This window comes from Desmodus rotundus, chromosome 5 (assembly GCF_022682495.2).
Source record: "Desmodus rotundus isolate HL8 chromosome 5, HLdesRot8A.1, whole genome shotgun sequence".
NCBI lineage: Eukaryota > Metazoa > Chordata > Mammalia > Chiroptera > Phyllostomidae > Desmodus > Desmodus rotundus.
In genome coordinates, this window is record NC_071391.1 from 13374663 (window position 1) to 13390647 (window position 15985).

Consider the following 15985-nt stretch of genomic DNA (forward strand, 5'->3'; position numbering starts at 1 on the left):
GAATGCCCAGTTTTTACTCTGCTTTCTGGACAACCAGAACCAATGAATGAGGTCAAGGAACTCGGTCCTACGTCTGTTCCCCAGCATATTGAAAATGGGAAGGGGGAAAAAGTGGGGAGCAAAGGTACCTACCCTAGGTCCCTTCACGCTTTCCCTCTGAGCTCAGGGGTGACCCTTCTCAACATAATCCTCCAGACAGTTACCAACCGATCAGCATTTCACACCAGGTGAAACTCACTGTCACCCACACCTGTCGGGGGCTATAGTGCCCAGTTCCCCGAGTAACATGCACCCAACAGGAATAGCAGTATAGTATATACAGACAGGTCAAGTGAGCTGAAAATATATAAGGATACAAGTGACCTAAATAACAAGTGAAATAACAGAATGCTTAAGAATATATCTCCCTTCTCATCCAGGAGTGGCACCAGCTCTGCCTGAGCAGCCTGTGAACAGCCCTGGCAGCGTGGAGGCTCACATTCACTTTTATTGAGAACTGTAGTTTTAGGAACAAACCACAAAAACAATTCTTTCCCTGGATTGCTTCCTGTGATCTTACAGTGAGGAGCCCAGAATGGGGGTGGCCCCCTAACTTCCAGACTGTTCAATGACCTTCCGTATCCACTTCTTCAGGCGGAACACGTGTGTGTAGAAGCCATATTTTCCATCCCTGTCGCAGCCTTCGCCCCACGAGACGATGCCCATTTGATACCAGCGGTGGTTAAAAGGGCTCTGAGGAAGTAACACAGGGTTTCCAATAGTCAAGTACAAGGTAATGTCAGCATTACCCTATCAGGCAACTGTTTCTGAACTTGGGCCCCTCCCGACCCACCCCGCCAGAACATCCACCCCCCAGCTCCTGGTCTGTAGAGAAGCTAGCTTACCTTCATGACAAACGGTCCCCCACTGTCACCTTCACAAGCATCCCCTCGTTTCCCTTCATTGAGCTTGTAACCTTGAGAGAGAACAGCAGTACTCAGGAGCACAGCTCACACCCCAGCCCCTTCAGGAGACACACCAGGAAGCGTTCACATGACCCCTTCTAGTCATGCTCAACTCTCCTCACTTCCCTGCCGCCACACCAATTCTTTTGCAAATCTTGTCAGCTCTCTCCTCAACATAGGTCCCATATCCAGCCATTTTCCCCAACTTCCACCCCGGGTCAACCACATGCCCTTCTACCTGGAACTAATACTGCTTTTGCGCACCTACACCCAATTCTGCATCCAACAGGCAGTAGGGCTTAAGTATCTTAGGTTTACAGGTAGCTGAGGGCAATGGTGGCTGCCTTTGTCCAAACTCCCCACATATCCTCCACAAACGATGCAGAACAACACGAACAAAAAAGCTACACAAAGAAACCACACCTTCAGTATACCTAGAATACAGAGAACACCCAAACTTCCAATCAACCTGACATCTAATTGTACACCTAATCTTAAAATTTATGTGCAGATGGGGATGAGAAAATATCTTAGATTTTTTTTTAATCAAGTGCAATTTAAATATAAACCCAGTTGAAGTGTAAACCCTTGTAAATAACCCCAAATCTACAAAGTGAATAGATGAAAACTAAAGAGATCCATGCAAAGATACTATAGGGAAACAAAAAATAAGAACAAAGATACCTCAGCCAATAAAAAGTCTCCCCTAACACACAACCATGAAACAGAAGAACACTGGAACGGAGTTAAATGTCCTCAAGCAAAGTTTTGCAACATGACAAAACACCTTGACTCAGAAATTCAAAAATGTAAAATGGGCAAAACAAGAAGAAATGCAAACCGGAAAGTGGTTGAAATGGAACTCAGACCAAAGAAGCAATCTGAGTCCCTCAGGAAGAATAGCGAAACGATGAAAAAGAACTAATATCTACAAATACCCAACGAAACGTCACGGAAATACAAAAAGACCAAACGTACAGACTGAGCGGTCCCTGGGCACCTGGCGCACGCACCTGAAGCTCTCCACTCTGAGACACGTCCTGGTAAAGCTGCTGGACTGCAGGGGCGAAGGGCAACCCTCAAGGCCTCCAAGCAAAACAACTAAATACTTCACCAGGTCCAGTCACACTGACATTAGACTTTTCAAAACCAACATACAAAGCCAGAAATAATCAAGATATATTTTCCAAAAATTCAAGGAAAACGTGGCCATGGATTCTGTGTGCTCCCAAGCTGACTGTCGGGTGTCCAGGCGACAGAAAAACAACGTATAAGAACTTGGGAAATCCTACACTCAAAACCCTTCTTGAAGAACCGACTAGCAGACAAACTTCATCCAACTGAGACGAATGCTCCAGCAAAAACACTAACTGGTCTGACAAGTAGAAAAAAATGCAGCTAAAAATGAGAGGAGAAAAGGGAAAGTAAACTCGAGGACTATTCAGAGCTAATAGGTGGGAGAACAATGAAGAGATTACAGAAGAAAAGGAACTAGGCGTGTTCCAGAAGGTCTAAGTCCAAAGATAATCAGTAGAACAAAAATGTAACCTTCCTAAACAAATGTAGTTTTTAAAAGAAAACATCATATAGGGAAAAACATAGCAAATGAAACATAATACATGTAAATATTATAAAATAATGAGCTAATAATCATGTATATGTAAATGGGCTTAACTTATTACAAAAGTTTTTAACTTGACTCACAAAGCAAGACTCAGCTATGCTATATCTATATAGGTATATATATAGATCTACAAATATATATGACAAACAGTGATTCATAAAGGCTAAAATTAAAGACATGAGATGGGCAAAGGCATATCAGACCAGTGGAAACAAAAACAGAGCAGGGATAGTAACCCTAAAATTGAAAATAAAGGACACATTTAAAGCTAAAAGCCACAATTACAGTGAATAAATAACAGTTATGATTATCTGCACCAAATAACAGCACTCATTTATAAAGTTAAAAACAAACCATAAGCAATGCAAGAAATACATTAACAATAGAATTTAATACACCAAACTCAGTACAATACAAAACAGAGCAAATGAACTGAAAATAAATAAGGATACAAATGATCTAAATAACAAGTGACAAGGTGCAATTATAACTATATATTAAACGACATATGCATAAGTGAACACACCTCAAACACCTACGCAACATTCATAGAAATGAATCCAACAGCTGTCTCAAAAAAAATCAGTTCCATAAAGTAGAAATATTACAAATAATACTCTCAGATTGTAATGCATCAAAACTCAAAATTATTAACAAAATCAAAATACAAAAGGCCCCTCCCATCTGGGAATTTTAAAACCACCTATTAAACAACTCTTGGGTAAAAGAGAAACACAAACTAAATTACAGAATTTCTAAAAAAATTGCCCTGGCTGGTGTGGTTCAATGGATTGAGTGCCAGCCTGCAAACCAAAAGGTCACCGGTTCGAGTCCCAGTCAGGGCACATGCCTGGGTTGTGGGCCTGGTCCCCAGTTGGGGGCATGAGAGAGACAACCAATCACTGTTTCTCTTACACATCACGTTTCTCTCCCTCTCTTTCTCCTTCATTTCCCCTCTCTCTAAAAATAAATAAAATATTTTTTAAAAATAAATTAACCAAAGTGTCAGCTCAAAAGGTTAGAAAGAGAACAAAGTAAACCCCAAAAACCATAAGAAAAGTTTTGAAAAGGTAAAAGCAAAAATTAATGAGAAAGAAAATTGAAAAATAAGCCTAATTAATAAGCCAAATTCCTATGTAGCTTTTGTTTATTTTTGCCACTACCAGCTAATTTACTCAAGAAAAAAACAAATATATGAAGTAAGGCTCCAAGGAAAAAATGTCCTAGCACACTGCATCACCGTAGAAAGGGCCACAGAGACCCGAACAAGTGGGGAGACCGTTTCTCGTCCTTGGATAAAATGACTCAACAGCAGAAAGATGCCAGTTCTTCCAAATTAATTTATAAATTTAACACAATCCCGATAAAAACACCGACAGTCCTTTTTACAAAGCTCGACAAGTTCATACCAAAGTTCACGTGGAAAAACAAATAAGCAAGAATTTCCAGGAAAATTCTGGAAAAGAAAAACTACAACTACGAGAGACAAGCCCTACCAGATGCTAAAGCAGATTCTGAAGCCTCTGTGACTAAAACAAGGCAGCGTTTTACTATAATAAACAATAGACCAGGAGAACCACATAGGACGTCTTCAAATAGAAACAGTCTGAGGTGCATGGAGAAAGCTAGTGTGTGACAAAGATAGAATTTTTAATAATGGTGTGGCCAGCTGGTGAGCCATCTGGGAAAAGATCGATTCGATCCACACCTTGCTTCACACACAAGCTCAAAGTCCAAACAACTCCGGGATCTGAGTGTGGAAAGACGAAACCAAGTGCTGGAAGGCGACACGTGACTTTCTCCACCACCTGCACACAAGGGAGGGTTTTCTGACTCTGTTAATAAATATGACTCCGTAAAAGTTTTTAATTGAGTGGCAAATGTTATAAAGATTAAAAAACCAACATAGTGGGAGAAAATATTTGCAACACATCACAAATAAAGGCCTAATATCACTAATAGGTGAAGAACTCTTTTTTTTTTTTAAGATTTTTATCTATTTATTTCCAGAGAGAAGAAAAAGGAGGAAGAAAGAAAGGGAGAGAAACATCAATATGTGGTCCCCTCTCTCTCATGCCCCCCACTGGGGACCTGGCCTGCAACCAAGGCATGTGCCCTGACTGGGAATCAAACCTGAGACCCTTTGGTTCACAGGCCGGCACTCAATCCACTGAGCCACACCATCCAGGGATAGATGAAGAACTCTTAAAAATTGATGGGAAAGGAAGAAAAATAGGCCAAAAAATTGAAGAGATAATTCACAAAAAATGATATAAAAATGGTCACTAAGCATATGAAAAGGAGTTCAAGTGGAAACGATCTAAATGCCCACATACAGGAAATGGCTGAATAAACTACGGGTACCTCCACATAATGGGGTCTAAAAAAAATTTTTAATAGCCACATTGAAGAGTACGGAAAAACTGTATAACCAATATGGAGTGAATTTCCAGACTGCATAAAGTGAAAAAAAAGCAAAGTACAGGAGAATATCTATGGTATGCTACCCTATGTGCAAGAAAAGGAAGAAAATACACATGTGTCTGCTCATTCGTGCAAGGGGAACACAGGAAGAATAAACTGTGAACTACTGACAAGGCTAGCTACCCGGCCTGGGTGGAGATGGGCGGAAAGGATGGCGTGGGAACAGGGCAGGAGGGAAGGGGAGTGTCAGTTTTCTGGGCACCTGTTTCAAAATGTCTGAGTTTTACAACCCTTTGAATACTCCAGAAGTAAACAAATAGGAACAACAAAGATGGGAGGGGCCCCAAATTAAACACAACTTTAAATAACGCAGAGGTGGGGTGAGGCCGGCCGTGGGGGAGAACTAGCCCAGGTTACTTTTGAACACAGCATGTCAATTGCATGTCCTCGGGCCACGGACAGGAACAGCTGCAGAAAGGCTGAACTCCAGGCAGCAGCATTGGTTGTCCCGGCTATGGATGAGTTAGTTCTGAAACTGTGTATTCTAGTATCCATCAAATAAGTAAATACAGGACGAGAACGGGAGTCAGGTTTCCACCATCAACAAAGAGTTGTTGATGTACAAAGGGAGAAGTTAACCCTATTGGACTGCTATGAGAGGCTTCAGTCTTAATTCACGGTTTTAGATCAGACAGACAGACAGACAGGAAAAATAGGTGTGCATGTTGGTGTGCATGACACACATTTCTGGTGCTTCCGGCGGAGAGGGCCTGGACACCCTGTCACTGCAGTAGCGACGCACTCACCGACCCCCAGATCCGGGCTTCTAAATGCGGTTCTCCACCAGGAGGAAAGTAGGATGGACCAGCTGTGCCAAAAGTAAGAAAGCACCCAGACAAGGACAGGGACAGCTCCCAAAATCACAGAAGCCAGGGTGCAGTGACTCCCCCTGGCCCTACCAGGGATAATTTGAACAGCAAAACAGATAATGACAATAACAAGTTATGACCCTTAAAGTCAAGTAAGGCCCCATGAGGCCACACTGATACAACGAAAGAAAGAAGAGGTCTCCCCCACCACGAAAAAATAACTAATAAATGCAGGAATGACAGAATTCGAAAAGCGCCATTGGGCCGCCATCATAGTTGGGAGAACAATTTGATGAGAAACAGGATAAACAGTGTCAAAGGTTCTCCCCACAAGATACTCACTAATTCTAAAGGGGAAAGTAGGCCTTGACTTTGAGAAACTTGGCAGAGGCAGACGCCACCTTCACCCAGAGGTCAGAGTCAAGGTCACCAGCTGTGAGACAGAAGGACACCACACCCTTCTGGTGGGACGCCGAGGACTCAACGTCACTTAGCTTGAATCCCATCATGAGGAGACCTTAGCCAGGTCCAGCAGAGGGCCAACCTGCACATTCACCAGCCTGTACTCACCAAACATGTCAAGGTCATGGAAGACGAGATTGAAAGTAAATACAGCAGCAAGCCTACGTTGGATCCCACATGAGAAACACATTTTTGGTCTTTTGCTATAAGAGACGTTAGCAAGTAGGACAGTGGAAAACATTTGAATGGCATCCACAGACGAGACAATTATACTGGGTCATTATGAATTTTCCGATTTAGTGACTACACTGTGGTTATGTAAGAGAACGTGCTTGCGTTTTTGGAAGTGCTCAGTCCGATGGGTGAAAAGGCCCCATGTGTACAACTGCCCCTCAAACAGTGAGTGTGGGTGCACACCCCATGGAGTGGGGGTGGCAGGGTCTCACTGATGGTGTGCAGGAGTTCTTTGCGTTATTTTTGCAACTTTTCTGTGAGTCTGAAATTACACTAAAATGTAAAAAAAAAAATTAAGTTAGGCCATTTATTCACCTGTCCCAAGCCCTCCAATCCCTGCTTATCTCAGTAAAAGCCAGAGTCCTTCCAGGCCCTTCCCCATGCACCTTCTACCTCTGCCTGCCCACCTGTCCCCTCCTCCACTGCGGTCCTTTCTGAGTTTAGTGCGGAACTCAGCCCCTCAGGCCTCCCTGCTCCTCCTCAGTCACACCAAGATCGCCTTCCCCTCAGGGCCTTTGCATCTGCTGTCCCGTCAGCCTGCAGCACGCACCCCCTAGACTGACTCACCCCTTCGGTTCTTCCAGTCTCTGCTCAGATACCACCTCCAAGAGGGCTTCCCCGGCCTCCTGCAGCCACTCTGAGTGGAAGGTCACCCAACCCCATCTCCCTCACCCTGACTTTCCTCTGCCTCATTTCTCTTCCCAGCAGGGATTGCTCCTTCGGGTCTGTTCCCGGACACTCACTCCCTCTAGGAAAGAACTCTCTGAAGACACAGGCAGGCACGTTTGGGTCCTTGCTGTGCACCCTGGACCTCTGAGTGGGTCACAGGAGGCGCTCAAGAGGTACTTGCTGAGGGCCTGAGCAAACGAATGGCTTTTTCTCCCCTTGCCATGGCCTCTGGCTGCTCCCTGCACTCACAGGTAACTACAACTTACCCAGGGACCCGCGTCACACCTAACGCTGTGAATGCACTACCTGAACCCTCACACAACCTTCTGGAATAGAGGCTTTTATCTCCATTTTATAGAGGAAGAAACTGAGCGCCCAACAGGTTAAGCGGCTTTGCCCAAATTCATGTGGCTTGTAAGTGATTGGAGCCAGGACCTGACCAGGGCTGTGCTCTTAAGAAGTCTCCATTCCACAACCTGCCCCTCACCCTCCCACCACCCCAGGGCCCTGCTGCTCCCTCCTGCCGGGCCACCCCAGGGACTTGCCAGCACAGAACATGTTGTCGGTGATGTGGATGCGGGTGGAGGCCTTGCAGACCGGACGCTCCACGATGGGCAAGTTCACCACCTGCAGGACGCTGGGCTGCATCTCGGCGGGATTGCCTGTCCACACCTCCCTCAGGTTGCCCCAGCCAGTCACCCGCCCTTTGTATCCAGCCTGGAGCAGCCTTTGGGGAAGGAAAACGGACTGGTGAGAACCCACCAGTCCGGGAGCCTCTGGCCCCAACACCATCCCTCAGAAACCTGAACCTCAAACACCAGTGAAGAAACTGAGGCCTGGGAAAGGGAAGGACCGCTGCGAGGCAGGATCAAACAGGCCAGAACCCAGCCCAGACTCCTTGGCTAAGGCCACCCCACCCCCTGGCTGCCCCACCTGGCTGCTGTCTGCTTGTCAGGCAAGCACACGGGGTGGATGTAGTTGCTGAAGGTGATGGGCTTCCTGAGCTTCAGCAGGGCGATGTCGCGGTCCAGGGTGTCCCTCCAGTTGTACCTGGGGTGGATGTGGATCTTTTCCAGCATGGAGATCTTTTCCATGCCTCGCTCATACCTGCAGATCCCAGCAGAGAAACGGAGAAGCCATAAGCCACTCCGTAAAAGACAGAGGTTCCCTGAGGAAGGAAACTGCCTGCTCTCGGGTCTGGGAGCCAGGGGGACCAGAGGGCCATTAACAAGGTGACACTTGGCAGCTCCCTGGTATCTTCTTCCTGGCCTGAAGCTGCACAGGACTTTGTTGTCAAACAGCCTGGGCAGACTGGGGAGGGAAGCAGGTGGTCGCTCTGGTCCAAAGAGCCTCTTTTCAGAAGTTACCCCTGGGCCATGCCCTGGGGCCTGCAGGGGAGCTAAGGGGAGGGCGGGACATCGCTCCCTGCAAAGTCCTAGTTTCACTGACTCCAGCTCCAAGCCTAGATCAGGATGTGGCCACATGGACTTTGCAGCATAGGATGCTGGGTTTCCCACTGAGAGAGACGTACAGTCATGGCTCAATTGCCCCAGAGCAACGGAGTACCTCCCATCCCTCCAGAGGGCTGAGATCCCCGCCAGATTCCCCTAGGCTCCCAGTTCTGTACCTGGTGCGGGAATGCTTGCCAATGCGCACCAGAAGGTCATCCTTAGTGAAGTTCTTGTCCCAAGGAGGATACAGGATACAGTGGGCAGCAGTGAGGACCCAGCGGTCACTGATGAGGCTGGCTCCACATAACAGTTCCTGGGGATTCTTCCGGAAAAGCATCACCTGCCTGGGAGGCAGAACAGGAAGCATTAGAGCTGGGGAGCTGCCCCTCCACCAGCCCTAGAAGCAGAAAGTCCCATTCTTTTTAAGAACTGGACAGAACTTCCTGCTGGGCCCAGACCTCAGCTTGACCTGGCCACTTTGGGGGACTGGAGCTTCCTGCTTTTGTACCCCTCCCCAGCTTCTTCTAGTCCAGAGGTGCACTGCTTAGCCCACCTCTGGGGTCAAGTTCTGCTGTGAGGCTTGAGGAGGTGCTGGGGCTGGGCTCTCACTACCCACGAGCCTAGGCCTGTGAGGGGAGAGAAGTCTCCTGGGGGTGGGATGAGGTGGGGTTGGCTCCAGCCAGAGGGAAGGTAGCTGGGGTCAGGGACGCACCAGGGCGCTAGGCCCATCTCCGCGTCCCAACCGTGCACGATGCGCCCGTCGATGTAGGACTCCAGAAGCTCCTCCTCTGTTTTGTCCTCTTTTGACATCTGCTCGAACAGCGGCCGCAGCCCACAGTCTGTACAGCAGGGCGGGCAGTGAGTGGCCAGGCGGAGGGCAGGGCCTACCCCGTGGCCCTGCACCCACCTGCTGGGCACCTCACCTGCCTCCCCAGTGCCGAAGGTCTTCTCATTGAAGAAGGTCTGGAACTCTTCATCAGTGGTGCGTCCCTGGATAGCCACGTTCGAGTCCTCATCTGGCCCATCGCCTGTCACCTCTTCCACTGGCTCCTCTGCAGGGACCCAGGCACCAGCTAGGACAGGACCCGGCTGCTCCTTGCCCACCCCTTACACTTCCCCCAAGCCCCAGGCTGGCTTCGGAGACAGTTGGTGTAGAGCAGGGGTGTCAAACTCATTTTCACCCGGTGCCACATTAGCCTCGCAGTTGCCTTCAAAGGGCTGAATGTAATTTTAGGACTGTAGAAATGTAACTACTCCTTAACAGTTCAGCGATAGCTCTGTGGTGCCGCCAGGTAGAAACAAGGTGCTGAGCCGGATAAAACAAGCTGGAGGGCCGGATTTGGCCTGGGAGCCTTGTGTTTGCCATCTGTGAGGTAGACGTTAGGAGTGCCAGCGGTGCCTAGGTTACTAGGCAACTTAACCTCAAGGCCTCACTGTTCTCAGCTGTGAAATGGGGCTAGAACCCATTCCCACCTGCATAATGGAAGGCTGTAGTGAGCATGCGCACGCACGCACGTGGTAACCCTTAGATTAGGGAAGCTGTTCTCCTGCTCCCTCCAGGCTCTGTCGCCTGGCCCAGGCCCTCAGCCCTGGCCTCTCACCACAATAGTCCAGGTCGCAGTACTCGAAGTTGGCAGGCCTCCCACTGACGTAGCACCAGGCGCCCTCCTCGTCCCCATCTGGGTTGCGACAGAAGTTCTCCACCAGCGGCACAGCTGGGCTGAAGTCCTGGTTGTTGCTCAGGTCCTTGGCCTGCCTGCTGGCCCAGGCCAGGCAGTGGGACCCATGCATGGTCACAGCCAGGCGACCCTGGTAATGCCGGCCACGCTCAGGGACACACTGGTCTGCTGGAGGTGACAGCTTCACTGAAGAGCCTCCTGAGCGTGGGATCAGCTCCATAGTGACGTCCTCTGTGCCTGGTGGGTGAGGAGGCAAAGAAGCAGAGTGGGTGGGGCCACACGTGGAGCTGGACCCTCGAACCGAGTCCCTGCCCTGCAGCCTTCTCCTCGCGTGACCTCAGGTAACCCTGAGCTTCTGTTCTTGCCTATGAAAGGGGTCAGTGATGCAGTTCTTGCAGGCGTGTAGAGAGGTTTAAGCAGAATAAACACCACTGATGCCTGGTGCCTCATAAACCAGGGACAGTAACCAGGTTCCACCCCCATAATCCATTTCGGGCTATCTGTAATCTGTTGGTAGCGACTGCCTGGAGTTTTTAAAGAAGGATTCTGTTTTCACAGGGGCAGAGGGAATTATAGGGGGATGACTAAGGATCTCCATGCCTGGCAGCAGGTCAGTTCTCAGCATGCTTTCTCCAGCTCTTGACCTTGATCCTGTGGTTCCTCTGACCAATGGGCCGTGGGCAGAAGTGACGGCCAGTTCTAAGCCTAGGCCTAGAGACATGTTGTGTACTTTTCTGCTCACTGGCTTGCATGCCAGCCATCACCATGGGAAGGCGGTGCCCGACAGCCTCTGCCCCAGGGTGAGCAGACCTGGGCCCACCCACCCAGGAGCCCCCAGCCGAGCCCAGGTTCCATCACAGACCCACAGACAGGTGAGCAGTGCCACCCCAGACGAGAAGAACTAAATGCTTATTGGTGCGTGCCCCTGAGCTTTTGTGGCTGTTTGTGATTTTGTGGGTTTTACAGCGTTATTGTGGCTATAGCTAACTGAGATGCATCATGGGAAATCATAATGACAGAATCTTGGGAGACTGGATTGTACGAGCCTTGCTCTGTGGTGTCCAGAGAAGGGCTGAAATGGTTAGGGAGGGCTTCCGGGAGGGAGGAGCGCCTCGAGCGGCAGGGAAGGTATCTGGGATAAGCCACAGCCTGGAGCATAAGTAGGTGAAGATGGGAGGGAGGGAAGAGGCTGGAAGCCAACTCTCTCTGGTCTCTTGACTTCTCTGACCAACAGGCCCAAATATGTGGCAAATGCCCACCCCCCCCTTGAAGGCAGACAAGGTCTTGGTTCCTGTCCCCAGCTGCCATGCCCCATGGAGACCCCTGGGCCTCGGCCCTGCCGCCCAGTTGCCCGAGGCTCACCACAGACAGGGATGCTGCACTCCTCCCTCCTCAACGTGGGGTCCGTAGTGTAGCACCAGGGCCCAGTGGTGCTGCCGTCGGGGTTGCGGCAGAAATTCTCCTGCAGGTCGGCCTCGGGGTGGGTGGTAACGTTGACTCTGGAAAAGGAAATCGCTCAGTGGGAGGCCATGCCCCCGGCACCCCTGACACCCAGGTCTCCTTGCTCCCCATTCTCAGCCCGCTGGCAGACAGGCCTGCCTGTCACTCACTCAGGCTTATGTGGGTAACGACTCCTCCACAGCTGGCACTCGATGCCTGACCGGGTTACGCTCTGGTTCCCTCGGTAGTTCATACCCAGTCCTTCGGCACAGTTACCTGCAGAGACCCCGGTCCAGTTTTCGTATCCTAAGGATTTGTCTTCCCTCTCTCTTAACAAAGCTCTGTCTGTCCACCCACTCCAAGCTCCCCCTGGCTCACGACCCTTACCCTGAACTTACTCCGCCCCTTCTCTGCACTCAGCAGTTCTCCAATCCAGTTAACAGTAGTCACCGAATATCTGCTGAGTGCCCACCCTCAGTGACGACCCGCTGACGGGCCTGTGCCAGGACACAGTGATGAATAAGACAGTCCTAGCCCAGGCAGGCCCCTGCCCTCCTGCAGCCCACACTGAGTGGCTCCGCATGGCCAACGGGATGAACAAGTGAACAGGCCTCATCTGGGCCCGGTCTACCTGTTCCGTCATCTTAGCTCCTCACGCCTCAGGGCCTTTGCACGTGCCATTTTCTTTGCCTTGGCGCACACTCTTATTTGTTCATCAGTGCGAATCCAGGTAAGACTCTGCTCCTCCTAGGGGCCTGTCCCTGATCCCGTCAGCAAGGTAAAGGCTCCTTCTTCTGGCATTCTCAGAACCTTTCCAGCGACCACTTTGATGTCCAGTGTTTTTGTTTCCCTGTGAAACTGTGAGCTCCCAGATTCTCTCCAAACCCCACCCCTTGACTTAGTGCCGGCGGCACAGCAGGGGCTTAGTGAAATGTCTGTTGAATAAGTTACTTAACAAATGAAAGTGTGGCCAGTAATTAAAGAGTTCCATGTTGTGGAGCCTGTGGTCACACTGACAGTGTATTCAAAAGGCTCAGCGAGGCACTTCAACCAATCTTTGAAGGATAGGGAGGTTTTCAGTAGGTAGTAATGGCTGTTCCAGGGAAAGACGAAAATGTAAGCAAGGGCCAGGAAGCCGACCCATCTTGGCATGGTTCAAGAAGCCCAGGTGGGGGTCTAGGTTTGTGGTCGGTGAGATGGGAAGTGAGGCTAGAAGGGGAAGTGAAGGCTAGAACCTACAGAGTTCGCCAGGCTAAGAAGCTGGTGCTTTACTGCAGTAGCGAAGGGGAGCCAGTCAAGGTTTTGGAGAATGAATGTGATGACATCATCGGAGCTCTGCCCTGGGGACATGGGGAGCCAGACATGGGAGCCAGGATGACTGTGAGACCTTAAACATTAATTCATTATCCATTCATTCATTTGTTCCTCCAACATGAATCATCTTATTGGCTGCCAGGCACAGAGCCAGGTGCAAAGCTATGTCCTTGAGCACGGGAGCAGAAAGGCACTGTCAGATGCTAGGAGCTGCCGCCACCGGGCCACCCCTACTCTGCCCTTCTTCCAGGCTGTCCCCGCATATGCTGTCCCCCGACCTCCACGTCAGTTTCTCACCTTCCAGACATTCACCAAGCTTTTCTCGAGATGTCTTCACCGACTCACAAGCTGGAAAAGACCCAGAAACACCCTTGGGAATAGAGCAGGGACAGGATGGGCTCACGTAAAGGGTGGGACGACGTCCAGAAACAGAGCGATGGACAGATAGATGGATGGAAGGAGAGAGGCACGGGTGGGGGGTGGCTGAATGATGGGCCAGATTCTCTAACGTAAAGCATCCCTGCCTGGCGTCCCTGGGACTCCCTCCCTTCCCAAAGCAGGCCCTTCCCAGGGCTCACCTGTGTACTTGGCCCAGAACGCATCCTGAAAAACAAGGGCTGAATGAGAGGCTGCAGCTGACCCTGCTGTGTTCTGTGTCTCAGGGATGTCATGTCTTCTCCTGATACTTTCCTGTTCCCCTACCCTGGGCGCACATGGGGTGGGCTCTGGGAGGCCAGTGGGAGGTTCCCTGCTCTTGTTTCCCAAAGCCCAAGCCCTCTGAAGAGAGGTATTTGAAGAGAGGGGAGCTCCCACACCCCCAGCGGAGACTAAAAGGGATTCCCCTGGGTGGGTAGACTGGAGAAGAGGGGGCGTGGGTCCCTGGCGTGGGGGGGGGCGCCCAGGCAGAGCCCCAAGGAAGGGAAAGGCTGTAAGGGCTCCCAGCCCCACCAGAGCCCCACACCCAAAGGTGACACAGAGTTAGCTGAGAAGCTGAAGCTGAGAGGCCAAGGGAGCCAGGGGATCCAGAGATCCCAAAATAGTTCTATGTCCGAAAACGGAGAGGACCCCCTGATGTCCTGTAGCCTCAGTGGGCCCTGGGACCAGGCAGTGGGACCTCTAGGAAAAGAGGCATCACCCATCTTGGCAGCCCAGGGCAAGGATAAGTTGCCAGCAGAGCAGTGGTGCCCCCCCCCACGCCCCTCTCTGGGGTCCTAGAGTCGGGCCCACGTGGGGGGACACCGGTGCTCACTGTGGCGGTGGCAGACTCCAGGGCCTCGAAGGCCTCCTCACGGCTGCACTGCTCCTCCAGGCACTCCCGCTCCAGGTTGCCCTCGCGCAACTCCTCCACAAAGCCGCGGTTGGCACGGCGGACCCGCTGGAGCAGCGACAGTGCTTGCTGAGGGGCCAGGAACACTGCCGTAGGAGGGGCGTGGGACAGTGGCCTGAGGAAGCCTGTCCCCTCCTTCCCGGGTCACCCCCAGCCCGCTCCCCATGTTGCCAGAGAGAAGCTGTCACCATCCGCCCAGGCCCGCGCGTGACTCCCCCTCTCAGCTGGATGCCGGGCCGAGGCCTCCCTGGAGGCTGGCTCTGGGTTCTCCGTGGAGCAAGGAGACCCCAGCCCACGGGCCCATCTGCCAGCCCGCCAGCCTGTCCCAGCTTCCAGGACCCCCTTACCATGCTGGCTGTGCACAAGGCTAAACAGGGCGACCAGGGCCAGGCAGCCAGGTGTCCATAGCCCTCCAGCGTGCGCCATAGTGTGGGGCTCCGGGGACTCTGTGGCTCGTCCTGACCCTCTGGGTTAATGTTAAACCAGTGTGAAGAAATCAGCTGAGAGGAAGAGGTCAGCGGGTCAGGGCCCTGAGGACAAGTGAATAGATAGTCCACCCCACCATCAGGGGGCACGGGTCTTCCTGGGGCCAGGGATGGCTGGTCTGGGAGGGAGTCACAGAAGAAAGACCAGGGTAACCACGGTCATCCAGCCCCTCCTTCCCTGAGACAGGGGCCACGTCGGGCCAGCAGGGTCACAAGGTCGCCCAAGGCTCTTTCCAATCCTAACATGTGATGGTCGCTTTAACCTGTGTGCCTCAGTTTCCTCATCTGTACAACGGGAATAGTACTTTGATGTGAGGACTACAGCAGGTTATGAATGGGAGTCCCATGAACTAGAGTAAGTACTTAACCATCAGTAGGAGGATGGATGTAAACCAGTGGGAGCTTTGCGCAAGCACAACACACAGACAGAAGGAGACACAGGCATGGAGAGATGAGTGCTGCCCCCCTTGCCCCAGGACACACCGGGGGCAGGAAGGCCAGCACTGCCCCAGCCTCTCGGCCAACAATGGAGGGTGGGTCCCCTCTTGCCCATCTGGGAAGCTGTGGAGGTACATTTGTGTACAGCTGTTGCCTAGAAGGTGGAGCCAGAGCCAGGGCCTGGGCCTCTTGGGCCTCTGCTCTACTTCCTCTCACCTCCCAGGACCTGCTGCCCTGCTGGGAACAGGGGCCAGCCCAAATCCCTGGGTCCCCAGGGGCAGGGCCCCCCCTCTCCCTGCCTGTCTGTCTGTCCTCTGGGCCAGACTAGAGCACCTGCTGGCTCTACACAGCCCCTTGCCCAGCCCTTCTCCCCTCCCTCCCCCATTTCCTGTTTGTAGTATGCAAGGTAAATATTAGTCCTGGGTCTAATTAGGACAGAGGGACAAAGAGCAGAAACACAGGGAGCACAGGTTCTGGCCTCGCCCTCCTTGGGGCCTGGCTGGCTAGGGACGGGACTGCAGTCACGTACCTGCGCGCTGTCTGGGAAGATGACGGGGAGGGGCCCGTGGAGAGCAGGGAAGGGAGAGGATTGACAGAGAACTGGGGCCCAGGACTCCCACAAGTC

At 51.4% G+C, this 15985-nt stretch overlaps 1 protein-coding gene across 1 annotated transcript; it reads right to left on the reverse strand.

Annotated features, from left to right (window-relative positions):
• Positions 1-391: 391 nt before the first annotated feature.
• F2 (coagulation factor II, thrombin) lies at positions 392-14921 on the reverse strand. Its single transcript, XM_024558972.3, has 14 exons — positions 14785-14921; positions 14360-14523; positions 13689-13713; positions 13408-13458; positions 11967-12072; positions 11719-11855; positions 10279-10593; positions 9601-9729; positions 9390-9516; positions 8854-9021; positions 8160-8333; positions 7772-7953; positions 885-955; positions 392-732 (listed from the first exon to the last, which is right to left on the reverse strand). Exons 1-14 carry the CDS (start codon positions 14861-14863, stop codon positions 589-591), a joined length of 1872 nt encoding a protein of 623 aa, XP_024414740.2. The 5' UTR covers positions 14864-14921; the 3' UTR covers positions 392-588.
• Between the last annotated feature and the right edge of the window lie 1064 nt (positions 14922-15985).

Bases quoted from the DNA above. Each gene is read 5' to 3' on its own strand.
- F2 (XM_024558972.3), bottom strand. From the start codon at position 14,863: ATGGCGCACGCTGGAGGGCTATGGACACCTGGCTGCCTGGCCCTGGTC. The intron at 13,714-14,359 runs GTGAGCACCGGT...CTTGTTTTTCAG, and splicing joins TGGAGTCTGCCACCGCCACA to GATGCGTTCTGGGCCAAGTA. The intron at 9,730-10,278 runs GTGAGAGGCCAG...GGGTCCCTGCAG, and splicing joins CTGCGACCTGGACTATTGTG to AGGAGCCAGTGGAAGAGGTG.